The sequence below is a fragment of the Suricata suricatta genome, chromosome 11 (assembly GCF_006229205.1).
Source record: "Suricata suricatta isolate VVHF042 chromosome 11, meerkat_22Aug2017_6uvM2_HiC, whole genome shotgun sequence".
NCBI classification, from domain to species: Eukaryota; Metazoa; Chordata; class Mammalia; order Carnivora; family Herpestidae; genus Suricata; species Suricata suricatta.
Window position 1 is genome coordinate 14,076,486 of NC_043710.1, and position 16,289 is coordinate 14,092,774.

Here is a 16,289-nt window from a genome sequence, read left to right on the forward strand (position 1 = left end):
CAATTATAAAATTCATTCACAATAGGGTCTTAAAACAAATAAATTTATTTCTTTAGTGTAATCTTAAGATTTAGAATTAGCTTAGACAGGGGTACCTGCATGGCTCACTTGGTGAAGCATTGGATTTTGGGTCAGTTCATGATCTCTCGGTTCATGAGTTCAAGTCCCACATTGGGCCCTAAGCTGACAGTGCAGAACGTTCTTTGGATTCTCTCTCTCTCCTTCTCTGTCACTGTCCCTCCCCCACTTGCACACATGCTCTCTCTCTCTCAAAATAAATAAATTTTAAAAGAAAAAAAGAATTAGCTTAGAAAGAACCATTGAAAAGTAAGGTTTCATTCCTCCAATTGTGACATTGTAATGTCTTCTTACCTGTAAACCAATACACACTATTTTAAAAATAGAAATTAAAGTACTGGTTTAGTCAATTCTTACAGTAATAGCTTGTTCATTTAAATGAACATAAATATAACCATTATTTTAATCATGTATATAGAAATAACAAACCACCTGAATTGTTATTCTTCTTCCCCTTTGCTAAAACTAAACAAAATTTCACTTCATACATGAAATTAATTCTCTGTGGAAACTAGTTGTTAGATTATACAGGCAAAGCCAATCAATCTGTCTCATTTGATACAAAATCAATTTTCTAACTAACTAAATTTGATCTAACCTTCTAACCAAACTAAATATTGCTAAATATGTGGTTCAATTTCCAATTTTCTTTATTCTAGAATCCATAGGAAGCACTTAATTTCCCTTCCTTTTCTTTCATTTCAATGTTCCCAAGTTTGTGTGGTTTACCAAATATAAGTTACCACAGATATTTCTAGCTTCTCAATTTTATCAATTTTAGAGTGCAAGGAGATCTCTAGTTTCTCTTTCTTTTTTTTTTAAAAATTTTTTTTTAGTGTTTTATTTATTTTTGATACAGAGAGAGCCAGAGCATGAGAGAGGGAGGGGCAGAGAGAGAAGGAGACACAGAATCCGAAACAGGCTCCAGGCTGTGAGCTAGCTGTCAGCACACAGCCTGATGCGGGGCTTGAACCCACGAACATGAGATCTGACCTGAGCCGAAGTCGGAAGCTTAACCGACTGAGCCACCCAGGCGCCCCAAGTTTCTCTTTCTTTTAATGCTTATTTATGTGTTTTGAGAGAGGGGGAGACTGTGCATGACCAGGGAAGGGGCAGAGAGAGAAGGAGAGAGAAAATCCCAAACAGGCTCCATGCTCTGCACAGAACCTGACATGGGGCTCAACTCCATGAACCATGACTTTATAACCTCGGCTGAAATCAAGAGTCAGACATTCAACTGACTGAGCCACCCAGGTGTTCCACTAGCTTCTAATTTTGATCCAGTCATCAATTTTAAGTGTGAACGCTGAACTTCACTCCCAACACTTTTGTTTGTCTAAAATGTAGACAAGTTATTTGTTCCCTAAATAAATCAGAGAATTCTAAATTTCAAATTTAAAAATAGATGAATGAGAGCTTTGGTATTAAGTGAAGTTTGACATACATACAAGAGTGGCAATACCTTACAAAGATACAAATTAGTTGAAGCTTTCCTGATAAGATATACATAGAACACCCAACTAGTATTTAGCAAGACAGAATTTGAAACCAGATTTCCTGACTCCAGAGCCTGAGTTCATACATAAAAGATACAGAATCAAAGCAACAGAAGAAATTTAATGTTTAAAACATCACTTTCTTCAGTTACCTATTTCATGCAAAACAAAATAACCTCCAAAATCATGGTCCTTAAACTATTTGAGCCATTGTAATTTTGATACACAGATGGCAAAAGAGACGATAAATTAAGCCAGTGTCTCTATGTCGATACAATACAGAAAATACTCAAATAAAACTATAAACTCCATCTGTTCCTGTCTGCTGCATATGTAGCCCAATTATAAAGAGTAAGACTGCTATGCTCACATAAGTGAATAAAATGCGCAGAATCGTGTGATGCGGTCAGACATGAACAGAGATACCAGTGCTGCAAATAGTCTTTTTGTAAGAGCAGTGGTTAGAAAAAAGAGATTTTAAGTTATTTTCTGCTATAATTTTTCACTCACTTTAGACACTTGTATTCAGGGTCCCCATCCTAAAAAGGATAAACCTAGTCTTGATAATGTATCTGTTTCCCTTAAGATTTTGCATAACCCTTGAGCTCTCTGCTATTGTTCAAGTTTTGAAAAACCTTGAACATAATGAGGTGAACTTTCTTGGGTTCATAGTCTGACTGTTATGAATGAGCCTATGAACTCATTTCATTATTTTACTATGCTATCAATAGGTCTAATAATTCTTATATTAGCTTACAATTTGAGCATCCCCATATGCCTCTCATAAAGTTTTAAATCCTCACAATAATTCTAAGAAGTAAATATTACTAACAAACTCATTTTATTATTAAAAGGGAAACTGAATCATAGAGAAATTAATTAGCTCAAGACTATACACCCAATTAGTATAGTCAAAATCTGAAACAATATATATCTCACTTTGCAATACACTTAGCAAAATGTTATGTTCTTACACAGTTACTGATACTCAGTGTATACTCAATAAATACTTGATACTATAATTACTTAAAAGATTGTCTCACTGACCCAAGTATTTCCATTTTTGTTCTATGCCAAAATAAACCCTATACATTCTTATTTTTTATCCTAAATTCATGAAGGATAGGAATACTGTCTTATATTCTGCCTTGAAATAGTTTTAAATCACTTGCATAAGAGCATCTAGGTAACTCAGTTGGTTAAGTGTATGACTTCAACTCAGGTCATGATCTCATAGTTCATGGGTTTCAAGCCCTGCATTGGGCTCTTTGCTGACAGCTCAGAGCCTAGAGCCTACTTTGTTTTCTGTGTCTCCCTCACTGTGTCTACCCCTCTCCTTCTCTCTCTCTCTCTCTCTCTCTCATAAGTAAACATTAATTTTTTTTTAAAAAAGAAGTGCTTACACAAATTTAATTTTGAATTTCAGCCGCCTCACTTGTATAATCTTTGGCAGGTACTGTTTCTTCTCAGATCATCATAGTGCCAATGGATGAGTTCACTGTCAGTGAGTATGTCTATCTCCCAACACTGTTGTGAGAATTAATTGGATAAAATGCATAAGTCACCCAATACCTGATAGAGACTCAATAAATATTTCTAATTATTTAATCTTGTTCCATATTTTGTCAATACAGGTTACCATTATTTAACCAACAATTAGTAAATGTCTGCAAATGATTAAAACAAATAACTACAACGATTTCAAATGGTCTAAAAATAAAATACTCAATAATTGAAATTATTGCCATAACAGTTATTACAGGCAATGAGGGAGGCGTGAAAAACAAGATAAGGTAACAGAGACTCAAATTTTGAGATACTTTCATTTGATTTTTTTAGTGACCTGTGTAGGATATTCATTAACTTAAATATTCATTGGGGATATTTTTTGTTGTTCAAGGAGGAAGGAGTGATCAGTAATCATAATAATGGTTACTGGAAGAAGCTTATTTGTCCTTTGAATTTTTTTATCGTTTTCTTGGTAACCTGTAAATCAGTTTTTATCAAGGTCAATACTTTGTCAACTTTCCAACAAGCATTCTAAAAGTGCTTTTACTTTTGTAATTTGAAATTTGCTTTCCACCTAAGCATCATTTCCCTTTCATTGTTTGCCTGTCTCTTTCGAATGTCATATTACACTCCTGATAAGCAGCTCTTTAAATTTATTACTGCCCTAAGCTCAAAACAAATTTGGCTCTAAAATTCAGAGAATATGCCTATATTTAATTTTAAGTGACAATCTGTTAGCTATACGATGGAGGCAAAAATAAATACAGCTGATACCACACATTCAGGCAGGAAACTGGGAAGGGAAGAAAGATAATTCACCACACAAAGTCTTCCACTTTGTTGTGGATCCATTCCAACTTCTTCCTTTCAGTGTTCTCTCTGTCCTCATTGAAATTCTAGTCATTCACCTCTACTATTTCATTTCAGCTTCTTGAATTCACATTTCACTGAGCACAACTCGTTAGTCATTCACAAAAGGAAACCTTGTGTCATTTCAGAGACAACTGACACCAGTCATTCAGCCAACGTTCACACACACAATGAGAAACTGCACGGTCAGAGTGATAGTTTGAGGTCAAGAGGAATAATTTTATATCCACAGGGATCAAATCACAGTTTATATTCTCATCATCGAGATTATTCCTAGAGAAGTCCAAGCTCACATGATTAATACTTAATAGGTTAATCATTATAAAATTACATTTCTTTTATTCTACCACACTGACTATTCCTTCTGAGTAGTTTGGATTTACCTTCCCCAAATCATAAGCTCACCACGTAGATTTCCTTTAGATCTAAGTTATCAGACCAAGAGCAGCAAGGATATGATCTAGATTATAAACAACCTGCAATCACAATTAACGTTGCATGTGATTTAGGAATTTGTCATTAGAAATTCCTCCTGGGCCCCAATGACCAAATTCTCCACACTTGAGGAATTGTGTCACAGAAACAAACTTGAGGGACTTTAAGGGCCTTATCTTTTCTCTAATCTCTATAAACAGACAGGAGTAAAGGACTGCCCTGGCCCTCATGGTAGCTAATGGTCTTCATCTGTCCTCAAAAACTGTCTTCATTGTATTCTCTAAGAGAATTACAATGAGTTATAGTTTATTTCCAAGTATATAGGTAAATATCTGTAAATTATAAACTAATAAAACTATTATTTTGTATTACTTTTGGTTTAGAAAATTAAAAAATAATCATTTTAGAAACAAAAGTTGCATTTGAACATGTTTTAATTTTTTCCAAATACTTATATCATTTCTGTATGTCTTTCTTTTCTCTTTTTTCTCTCACGTCTATACATAAAGATTGAGCTGACTTCCAATGTGCTGTGTAAGCAGAACAAATAATGCAAATGCACACTGAGGGTTTGCTGTGTGCCACGTACTAAGTACTCCTGTTTAATTTTTACGAGGCCCCACTGTGTTATTTTACCCATGAGAAAACTCTGTAACAACTAAGTTAAATACTTCACCTAAAGTCTCCAGGAAAGGAGGAGATGCAGATAAAACTCAAGAAAATAGCTAATTCTGGGAGCAGCAAAAGAGTGAGGACAGGAACTGTCAACTATAGTTGACTCTGGAGATGATATAAGTGTTCTACTTTTTGATTCATATGGAGATTACAAGGATATTTACTTTTCAGTTTTCTTCCCCAACCCTGGCTCCCACCTTTCCCACCTTTCTCCTCCCACCTTCTCTCTCTCTCTCTCAAGTTTTTTTGTATGTTTTGTTTCATAATTTAAACATGGGAAAATACATAGCAAGACAACCCTACAACCATATCAAAGGCCCTGAAGGTACCCAAGGCAGAGTGTGAAGCTGGGTTTGCCTTCAAATTATTAACTTGAAAATAGGTCTACATATTTCATTTTGGTTCAGTCTATTCCCTACTCTCCTAAGGAAACCTGTTTTTTTTTTTAACTTTATTGAGGGATAACTGGCATACATATAAAATGTACAATGTGATGATTTCATATGCATGTATATTGTGGAATTATTACCAAGACATTAGTACCATCACTGCACATAGCTGACCACTGTGTGTGTGTGTGTGTGTGTGTGTGTGGTGAGAATGTTCACCATCTACACTCAGCAGCTCTCAAGTACACAAAACTGTATTATTAACTGTAGTCACCATATTGTGGTTATATCCTCAGAACGAATTCTTCTCATAACTGAAAGTTTCTACCCTTTGACCACTGAAACCTAATTTAAGACATTCTGATTCTTTGTTTAAAGATGTTTTCTCCAATCAAGGTCATGTGTTCACAATTATTCCTGTTCTCAGCTCAGAACTTCCAAAGACCCCCTCTGAGCTTCCAGTTTCCCCACTATGCATTCATATCCAGGCTCTGTGTTGCAACCTCTAACCCTGAATCTTTCTACCTTTACTTCCGCACCAAGAAAGGACCTTTGTTCCTGTGGACTCACCACCTTCCAGGGTGAAAATATCCCTGTATGTCTTGCTGTATTGGCTTTTTGAAAAATATCAATTTTTAAAAAGTACATAAATTATCTGCCTACCTAGATATAAACACTCTTAATATATATCATATGTATAAACATGTGCATTTTTTCAAACCACCCTTTCAGTATTCATAGTATCACTAACTCTTGAATTAGGCATAAAAGCCAAAAAAAAAAAAAAAAAAAGCAGCTGCTCTCCTGCTTCCAACAATAATAATTACATTCAACTTTTTGAAATATTTTAATATGACTTTGAATCTTGGCTTTTTGCCTTTTGTTTTTACATATTTGAACATTTTATGTGTCTTATATCTTCTTATGAATTTCTTATTCCTTAATTTTATTAATCACTGTTATAATATTTTCCTCTGTGCATAAAATTCTTAATGGAAAATACCTTAGTGGAAAATTTCAGTTTCTTTGGCGATACAATGCATTTAATAAAATTTTGAACATTGACGTCAATGAGAAATATAGTTAAATGATCAATAATACTTTTTTTTCTTTCTCACATTGTCAGTCAAAATGGGATTAAAGGCACCTTTGGGATTGATTTCACCACAAAATCTTAATAGTTATAATTTGAGAGGTCAATGTAACATAAATAGTTTATGAGTTAAAAATAATGAATGAGTTAATATCAACTCATAAATCACAGCAGGGGAAAGGTTGATAAAAGAAGAATATGCTCTCATTAAAGGCTGTTGTAATGTATTAGTACAAATTCTAGTTGGTTTCTCCACAAAACATATTTTGAGTAGCTAAAGCTTATATAGAATCTGGGCAACTCTGAAAGTTAATTAAACATGCATTTGCTTGCTGCCTATCTTGTATAGTTAAACCTCAATTTTAGCAGTTTGGGGAAATTCATTATAAGTTAGTTTCTCTAAATAACATGTTTTCCTCTCAGTGGGTTCCTTTCCTCAAGAAGATGGTCAAGAAGAAAGTATCTTCAGGACACAGGCCTTGAGAAAGAAATATGGAAATAGTTTTATGAATTCTGTTGTAGATGATTAATATCTTAACTAATAACCATTCCATGTATCTTAACAACTAATCTATTTCTCAAACACAATTTCAATTTATCATTTTATATGTAAGTGACATTAATAACTTTCCTTATCAGTTTTAGATTATAAATGAAGGGTAGAAGATGCATAGATGTTTGTTGATTTGACCAGATTGTGCCATAAAAATTAATAATAATAATAATAACTACTGTACAATTCAAAGTGTGAGGTCCTGGTCAAAAAGAATATGTGGTAGTAAAATTATGAAACCAAATTGATGTGAAAGTGTCTTTATTGTTTGCATCAATGAATGACAATAGGACTCAGAATAAGGCTTATCCCTCTCAATCTTTTCCTCTCAAAACCTGTAGACATTGCTACACTCTCCCCTTATTTTTGGTATTAGTGATGTGGTCTAACTCAGCAAAATTAATTTTTTATTAGTAATTTGTTTAAATTATAATTTATAGAATTCTTCTCTCACATAAATTTGCTACAATTTGCATTTCTTATCATTTTCTATTGCTATCCTTCCCCTGCATTTTATATTACTGACATTATATGATATTATATTATTATTATTGAAATTATTTTTTGATATTCTACTGTATTCTGTCTTCAAATATTCATGTTTTCAAAATACTTTCCTTGATAATACACTGTTACCCACTTTCTTATGAAAGTCTATTCTTCTCCAAAAAGATCCTAATTATTTGTACTTTATTGATAATATAAAAACGTTATTACATTTTTTCTTATTATCTTGGGAAATCTTTCTCCTAGACCTACTTTACCCAGTACCCACAAATAATGTGCTCTATTCATGGACCAAGTTAATATATCTTTTAATATCACAAATAACTATGTTTTATTGTTATTTTTTCTTCTCTCACCTTAAAAAGAAAAAAAAGGATATATGAAAGAACTATGTTAACAGAAAATTTATTTTTAAAAAAGTTCAGTTGACCTTATTATTTGTCCATTAGAATGGAAATTAAATTCATTCCTCCTGTCTATATATCTAGACAAACTGATATGTGAAGTTTCTCCCAAATGCACAGTCTTTTTTTTAGTTTTATTTATTTTATTTATTTATTTTGAGAAGGAGAGAGAGAGAGAGACAGCATGAGCAGTCGAGGGGCAGAGAGAGAGAGAAGTGGGGAGAGAGAATTCCAAGCAGGCTCTACAATGTCAACAGAGAGCCCAATGCAGAGCAGAAATTCATGAACTGTGAGTTCATGACCTGAGCAAATATCAAGAGTCTGAGATTTAACTGACTGAGCCACCCAGCTGCCCCCCAAATGCACAGCCTTTTTTTTCTAATGTTTATTTATTTTTGAGAGAGAATGATACAAAGCATGTGCAGAGGAAGGACAGAGAAATAGGGAGACACAGGATCTGAAGCAGGCTCCCAGCTCTGGGCTATCAGCACAGGGACTGGCGCAGGGCTCAAACTCATGAATCATGAGATCATCATGACCTGAGCTAAAGTTGGACATTTAACGGACTGAGCCACCCAGGCAACCCCCCCTCAAATACAGAGTCTTGAAATCACTCAACTAATTGAGTTTTACTGGAAGAGCAGAAGATCTATTAATTTCTCATTATGTCTTCCCACATTCTAAGTATATATGATGTAATAAACACTATAACAGAAATGTAAATTTCCAACTGACTTTTTGTCCCTGCCTATGACATTTCAAGGGAGATGGGGTTAGGAAAATGTGCTGTCACTCCCAGAGGACAAATATAACCATGCCTCTTTCTTTGCAATTCTAAACCAAATTATCTGCCTAAATTGTTTTCATTGCATAATTTATCACAGATTTTCATCACCTAAGATTTGGATGAATATTCTATAGGAAATAAAATTTGATGATTAAAAAAATTCCTTTTTAATTCCTGAAAACCACTTTTAATCTTGTCCATTTTTACAGAGTGCAAAAATGTTGTCCAATCTTCATGTATAAATTTCATATGCAAATGAATATTAAAATTCACAGTCAGCCTCACAGCTTCATAGCTGCCTACTGTATATGACAGAGCCACCATTCACTTATGCCTGGAAAATGTTTAATAGGCAGATGCCCCAACCAAATCTCAGTTCCACTGGTAAAATTATCACCTTACTCATAATGCCTCAGCTCACCATTTCTGGCATTCATAAAGTGAAAGATTTGGTTTTGGTGATTTGAAACCAACAAAGTTCTCTGATTCCAAGTCGACTTTTACTCCTACATAAGGTTTTTAGCATAATGAGTAGACAAATCAATTACATTTTTCTTCTAAAAATATCTTTTGACACCAAACCTTTCTTGTGGCATTTTTCATCTCTGTATTTCTCAGCGTGTAGATTAAGGGATTGAACATGGGAGCAATGATGGTGTACAACAGAGCAAATATTTTGTCCTCAGGGAAAGTGGTCGGAGGTCGAAGGTAGGCAAAGATTGAAGGCCCAAAAAATAAGATGACCACAGAAATATGGGACCCACAGGTGGAGAGGGCTTTGCGTCTTCCTTCAGCTGAGTGATGTCTTAAAGTGAACAATATAACAACATAAGACCCAAACAAGAGCACAAAAGTCACTAAAGCGACTATACCTGAATTGGCAACAACCAGGACACCAGTGATGTAGGTGTCAGTAAAGGCAACTTTCAGCAGAGGGAAGATATCACAATAGTAGTGATCGATTTCATTGGGACCACAGAAGGGCAACTGGAATATCATGGAAAACTGAGAAAAAGAATGGACGGCCCCACCAGCCCAAGCAGCCAAGACGAAAAAATTGCACCTTGTCCTGTTCATGATAAGCATGTAGTGGAGAGGTTTGCAGATGGCAACGTAGCGATCAAATGCCATGACTGTGAGGACGAAGACCTCGATGATGCCAAAGAAGTGCATGGCAAAGACCTGTAACATGCAATTGTCATAAGAGATGGTTTTTTTGGCCAGTAGCAGATCACCTATCAGTTTGGGTGTCACACAGGAGGTGTAGCAAATGTCCATAAAGGATAAGTGGCTGAGGAAATAGTACATCGGTTGGTGAAAAAGGGCACTGCATCGAATGGAGACAAGGATCAAAAGGTTCCCCGCCAAGATGACCACATAACAGAACAAGAAAAACACGAAGCAAAATATTTGTATGTTCTGATTGTAGGAAAGTCCCAAAAGAATGAATTCTGAAATGTTCCTATGACTTTCCATAAGTTGTGTGCTATGCACAAATTATTAAATATCTGAAAAAATTTAGATAAGAACATTTACTATATTAATACAACCATATAAAACAACTAACAAACCATAAAGCTAATTCAAAAAAATTGCTAATTCCTAAATCAATGATATTTTTCCCCTTAGGAATCATAGTTGATTTCTCTAAGCTTTTGTAATTTTTTCAAATATTTGGTTATATAGATAGTACTAAATATATATTTTGTTAAATTTTGAAAATATTATAACGATCTAAAAATTACTATTTCCTAAAAGGAAGTTCTACTACTGTTATTTATAACATTTAGGTGACAGTGATATTAATTTAGTTTAATGCAGGAAATATATGTTACTTAAAACTTTCAATTGTGGGGGCGCCTGGGTGGCTCAGTCAGTTAAGCGTCCGGCTTCCAGCTTCTGCTCAGGTCATGATCTCACTGTTAGTGGGTTCCGGCCACGCGTCTGGCTCTGTGCTGACAACTAGATCAGAGTCTGGAGCCTGCTTCAGATTATGTATCTCCCTCTCTCTCTGACCCTCCCCTGCTTGCTCTGTCTCTCTCTGTCTCTCAAATATAAATTAAAAAGCATTAAAAAATAAAAAATAAAACTTTCAACTGTGTTCTTCATTCATAACAGGTACTATTTCCTATAAGGAAGTTCTAATACTGTTACCGTCATTGTCTTCATTGTTTCTTATGTCGTTATACTGTTTAGTCTAAGACATATGTCACCTATTTAAAATGTTACTGGATTCTTTTATCATGTTTACTTCCAATTCAGGAGGATATTTCATATCATGCTGGGAAAAGGGAGCATAGTCTAAAATGAAAAGATTATTATGAATAAAGATCACAACCCAAAATTATAAACAAAATAAATTTCTTAATTTAAATGAAATTAATATTGCCATTTTCTAAATGTTAAATTATATTTATTATTTTTCATTGTTTATTTATTTTTGCAGACAGACAGATAAAGTGTGAGCAGGGGAGGGTCAGAGAGAGAAGGAGACAGAATCCGAAGAAGGTTCCAGGCTCTAAGCTGTCAGCACAGAGCCTGATGCAGGGCTCAAACTCACCAACTGCAAGATCATGACCTGAGCTGAAGTCAGACACCCAACCTACTGAGCCACCAGGCATCCCACAAACGTTCAGTTACACTTTTAAAAGGCAACAAAAAACAAGCAAACAAGAACCAAACTTTTGCCTAAATTGTGAGCTGAGTGATTAGGATTGTGAGTAATACTCCTTGATTTACGGGGTACAGTGGAGTGGGCACTGCATGTTGAATTTGAGAAACCAAGCTTGCTGCAAATGTCACAAGACCTAAAATATTGAAAATATGGCAAAAATTATATTTGTTTTTGTTAGCAACTCATTTTTAAAAAAATATTTTGAAAAATTATTCATATCTCTTATTTAAGTTTTAGTGTAAAGGAATGTTTGAAAGAAAACTCCACCATCATTGAAATTAATGGCGCAAAAAAAAACACTACTAGAAATGCAAAAGTAATTTGAATTTTGCATGATTTGTGGGTTCTGCCAGAATAAATGGTAAGCACCAAAACCAATAAAAACAATGTCACACAGTGTAACTATATGACAAGCTTTGTGGTCAGGAAGAATCTAGGTGCCATCTATTGCATGGATTATTCATGGATCTGCATGTATTATTTCCTTTGTATCAGGGTAGAACTTACAAAAACAATGTAAGAATGCACTACAAGGAACACACACCTCTGAGTTTCATTCTGCTCACCCATGGAGAATTAGGCAGTATCCGGGGATAGTACTGATACCTTACTCCTAAATCCGTGTATCTATCTGATACACTTGAGCCCACAGACATGAATCTTTTAAAACTTTTTTAACGTTTATTTATTTTTGAAAGAGAGACAGAGAGACAGAGCACTAGCGGAGGAGGGGCTATTTTTTATTTATTTATTTATTTATTTATTTATTTATTTATTTATTTATTTATTTATTTTTGAGAGAGAGAGGGAGACACAGAATCCGAAGCAGGCTCCAGGCTCTGAGCTGTCAGCACAGAGCTCGATGTGGGGCTCAAGCTCACAGTGAGATCATGACCTGTGCTGAAGTCGCACACTTAACCAACTGAACCCCCCAGGCACTCCCAGGGATTTTTAACAGTATGTTACTTTTTGTTGCAACAACATGCCAAGATTAACAAATCCAGTGTTTTCCAAATTGTGTAGCTGTGTTATTAGTGATATTTAAGATTATTTTAGATGGCAAACATTCATGGCTTAGAGGCATTGTGTGATACATTGAAAGAGTAATTCCATTTTCCATTTCAGTGCAATACCTTTGATTATATTAGGAAGGAATATTTGTGACTTAGTCATATTATGTCTATATGTCTCTAAAACATTCTAGTCTCATTTATTAAGCTGAAAATAGCAGGTTTTATCTCCAAAATTGTGTACAAGGTTTAGTATTGCCATAAAATTTAATAAGTTCTTCTAATATCTTTAAATATGTCACAGTTAACTATTTAAATATCTCATTTAAAAATACCATATCGCATTCCTTTAAATAAATATTCATAAACATGGAGGTGATTTTGAAATAAATTAAGTAATAAATAAGTCTAGTTATTAGAATGACTTCAAAATTAAAATACTCATGAATTCTAACCATATTTTTTTCAGTATGGACGGGATCAAATTAAGAGAACTATTAAGAAAAAAAACTAACTGAATTTCCCAAATCAGCAAGCCAGTAAACTGAAATATTTATAAACTATATCCCTTGATTTTTATTTATTTAGTGCAGCACCCACAGGAAAAGGCCATGCATGTGAGAAGATAGCAGGGAGGAAGTACCATAATTTTTATCACATGAGAGGTGACAGACTCCATGAACACTGTAAAATATACGATACTTCTAAAAAATGTGTGGTGTAGCCTATCTCTGCTTTGAAACCATTTCACATCAGGCTTTAAATCTGACCACCACAGCTGTTACTATTCCAATCTGTGTGTTTAGGGAAATAACATCACTGTTAGAGGAACCAGAATGACAGTGGAGCCAACGTCCAGAGAAAGAAATGGTAGTAAGAACAATAAACGGCATTTTTGAGACCTTTAAAGCACAATACAAACATAAAGCAAAGGAGACATTATCAAGTAAAGAAATAAGTGACCCTACAAAAGCAATACAGACAGAATTAGAAATGATGGAGGGCTCAGCTGGATAAGTATCAGACTTCCGCTCAGGTCAGGATCTCGTGGTTCAGGAGTTCAAGCCCCACATTGAACTGGCTGTGTGACAACAGCACAAAGCTCTCTTCTGATCTCATTCCCCTCTCTCTGCCCCTCCCCCAACTGGGCTCTCTCAGAAATAAAACATTTAAGAGATGATGGAGAGGGTAAAGGAACTTAGAGAGCAAACGACCCGTATTCAAGCATTGTTTGTATCTCAGGGCACTTCTGATGCTATTGGTCACCTAAGGCTTTCAATATTCAGCAGTTTGGTATCAGGGGAAATACGGTGAACGGAAATGTGGCTACTTTTTTGGTTTTAATCTTGATATTTAAGCTTTATACAGAAACTGACTTCTGTATAAAAAGCCCTTCCAGATTAAAGAAGGTAATAATTATCGAGCATGAATTTAGACTGTTGCCACCCATTGTTCCCCAAATTTATGCATTTTACATTCTGTTACCATTCATGATAAAATTTTAGCAAGAATGAGCATGACTCCTTTGGATTTCCCCCTTTGCACAAGCTGTTATCACTTGGACAAGACATTGAATCTTACTACTCTTCAGCTTCAACATCTACAAGTGTGATCTAGACACATCACCCAAGGAAACAATGAGGAATACATGAGTTTAGGAAACACAACCCCCAAGGGAAATTGAGACTAGATAGTAATTATATATCTTGTCCTTATGTTCTCTGTTCTTTGAGTGAAAAGACTGAGAATTTAATTGTCCTCCAAATACAAACACATCCTGAATCAAACCCCTTGAAATAAACAAAAGCTAACCTGCAACAGATTTTAGGAAAACAATCAGAACAAACCTCAACGTGGATAACGTTTAATGGAAAATGCAATCAATTTGGTGAAATCATTGGTTACCTGAAGGAATTTCTTAACATGTCGTTTTAAATAAGTAGACTGTTTTTCATGTTACCAAAATTAAATTAAAAAGGAAGGTCATGCCTTTTGTAGTGTTATTTCATAGCCCTGTTCACCCCATGAGTTAAGATCAGCTTTGTAGATGTACAGTCTCTTATAAGTCAAGTAGGGTCTGTATATACTAATTACATATCTTTCATTCTACTGATACAAAAAAAAAGTGCCTTACTACTAACTTACTTGACCTGATTATGATGAAAATTTAGGGAGACTAGTCATTTGAAAGATAGGAATTACTTCAAAAGTTGAAAGCCGAAGGTCACTGGCACCCTAAAACTCTTCCTATTTTAACATGTGTTCTTCAAAACACAAACTCTGTAATACAGGGTAAAAATATAAATATCAAAAATCTTTTTACTCCTGATTACATTTTGATAGACTGCATATAAATGGATATCATTAAAATAACACAATAAATGTCAAGTAGATCCAGTGAGCCTAAAACAAGGATTATAAGAGTGATTACCTGCACATCAACTGTAGATGGTCTTCAAGTTAGTTTCAAATTACTCACGAAAATGTCTTGGTCACACTTACCTTGCTTCAGTTACACTTGGTAAACCTTCACGTGTATTTATAGTTCAAAACATGAAACTAGAAAGCAGTGATTCAAACAAATCTGGGTACATTCTCTAAAAATATCTACAAGGAATGCTTTCCTTGAATTTCCAGGAGGGAAAGTAGCACAGTTTTGCTAAGTGAATGAAGACTTAAATATCGCTGAAAACTGTCCTCATTCACACTGAAGCATGTATTCACTCCCCAAGTGAGTGATATAGGGTTTTACATACCAGTGTAACTCCCTGCATACTCAGAAGTAAACAACAACATTTCAAAACATGCATGCAGGATGCATATATATGCCCTAGGAGTCACCTTCTTCAGGTGTGTGGCTGCAGGAACTTTCCTCTGCAAGAAACAAATATAAACTCAGAGGAGATCATAAGAACTCTTTGACTTTGACATTTTAAGCAATTGTTTTCCCAGAAGATTTTCTTAAGAAATTCTCAGCAAGGAACATTAATCAGCTGTCCTAAATCATATTTCTTAGGCTCATAGGAATTTTCAGGCTTTACCTTTATATTCTCCTTTTTGATTAACCAAGCTCTGGGCACTGTGTCTCTAGAGGCCACTATTGTTATTCAGATCCAAAGTAGATAGAGAAATTCTGCCAGATCTGAGTAATTTCTTCCTAGGAAAGGCAGGAGGAAAACAAGTAATCCTATGGGAGTGCTACGATTATTTTGGAGATCTCTAAATCTGGAGAGGAGAAGGTAACAGAAAATCAGAGACAGATATATCCAGTGTCTTTACAAAAGTCATCAACAAAAACAACATAAGATGCATAACATTCAGATAACAAGTCAATGGCTGCCACCCCCCTATTCTCCTGGACCTATAGCCACACCCAATATTAATGAACTGTCATTGCTACAATGGAGGGTCGGGTTATGAAAAGTAAAATAAAGATTAGCAAAACGAATTAAAAAGTAAAACAAATTTCCCACCCCTCTTGGTAGATTGGAAATGGACCCACTAGTTTTGTTGAAAACTATTGGAGAGTATAAAGAAGTTAGGACCAACAAAAAATGTACATGGCTATTCTTATTAATGCCAGGCATTTCCCTTTGTTTGGTTGCAGTGTTGCAAGGTGTATAGATTCAGGATCATGTGCACTGAAATTCGGGTGGCCTCCCTTCTTGCACAGACAGTCTACAAACATATGTGTTCATTTTGGACATCAGAAATCAATATTTTATAGCATCCCATCTAGATCAGAACAATTCACTTAGTAAATTAATCATAATATTTATGAGCATTTTAAAATTACTATGTGTCAATCA

The 16,289-nt window shown here is 34.8% G+C and overlaps 1 protein-coding gene across 1 annotated transcript; it reads right to left on the reverse strand.

Moving 5' to 3' along the window:
• Positions 1 to 9,336: 9,336 nt before the first annotated feature.
• Positions 9,337 to 10,272, reverse strand: LOC115272018 (olfactory receptor 4P4-like). Its single transcript, XM_029915019.1, has one exon. It carries the CDS (start codon positions 10,270 to 10,272, stop codon positions 9,337 to 9,339), a length of 936 nt encoding a protein of 311 aa, XP_029770879.1.
• Between the last annotated feature and the right edge of the window lie 6,017 nt (positions 10,273 to 16,289).

Excerpts from the sequence above, each read along its gene's own strand:
- LOC115272018 (XM_029915019.1), bottom strand. The coding sequence starts at position 10,272 with ATGGAAAGTCATAGGAACATTTCAGAATTCATTCTTTTGGGACTTTCC.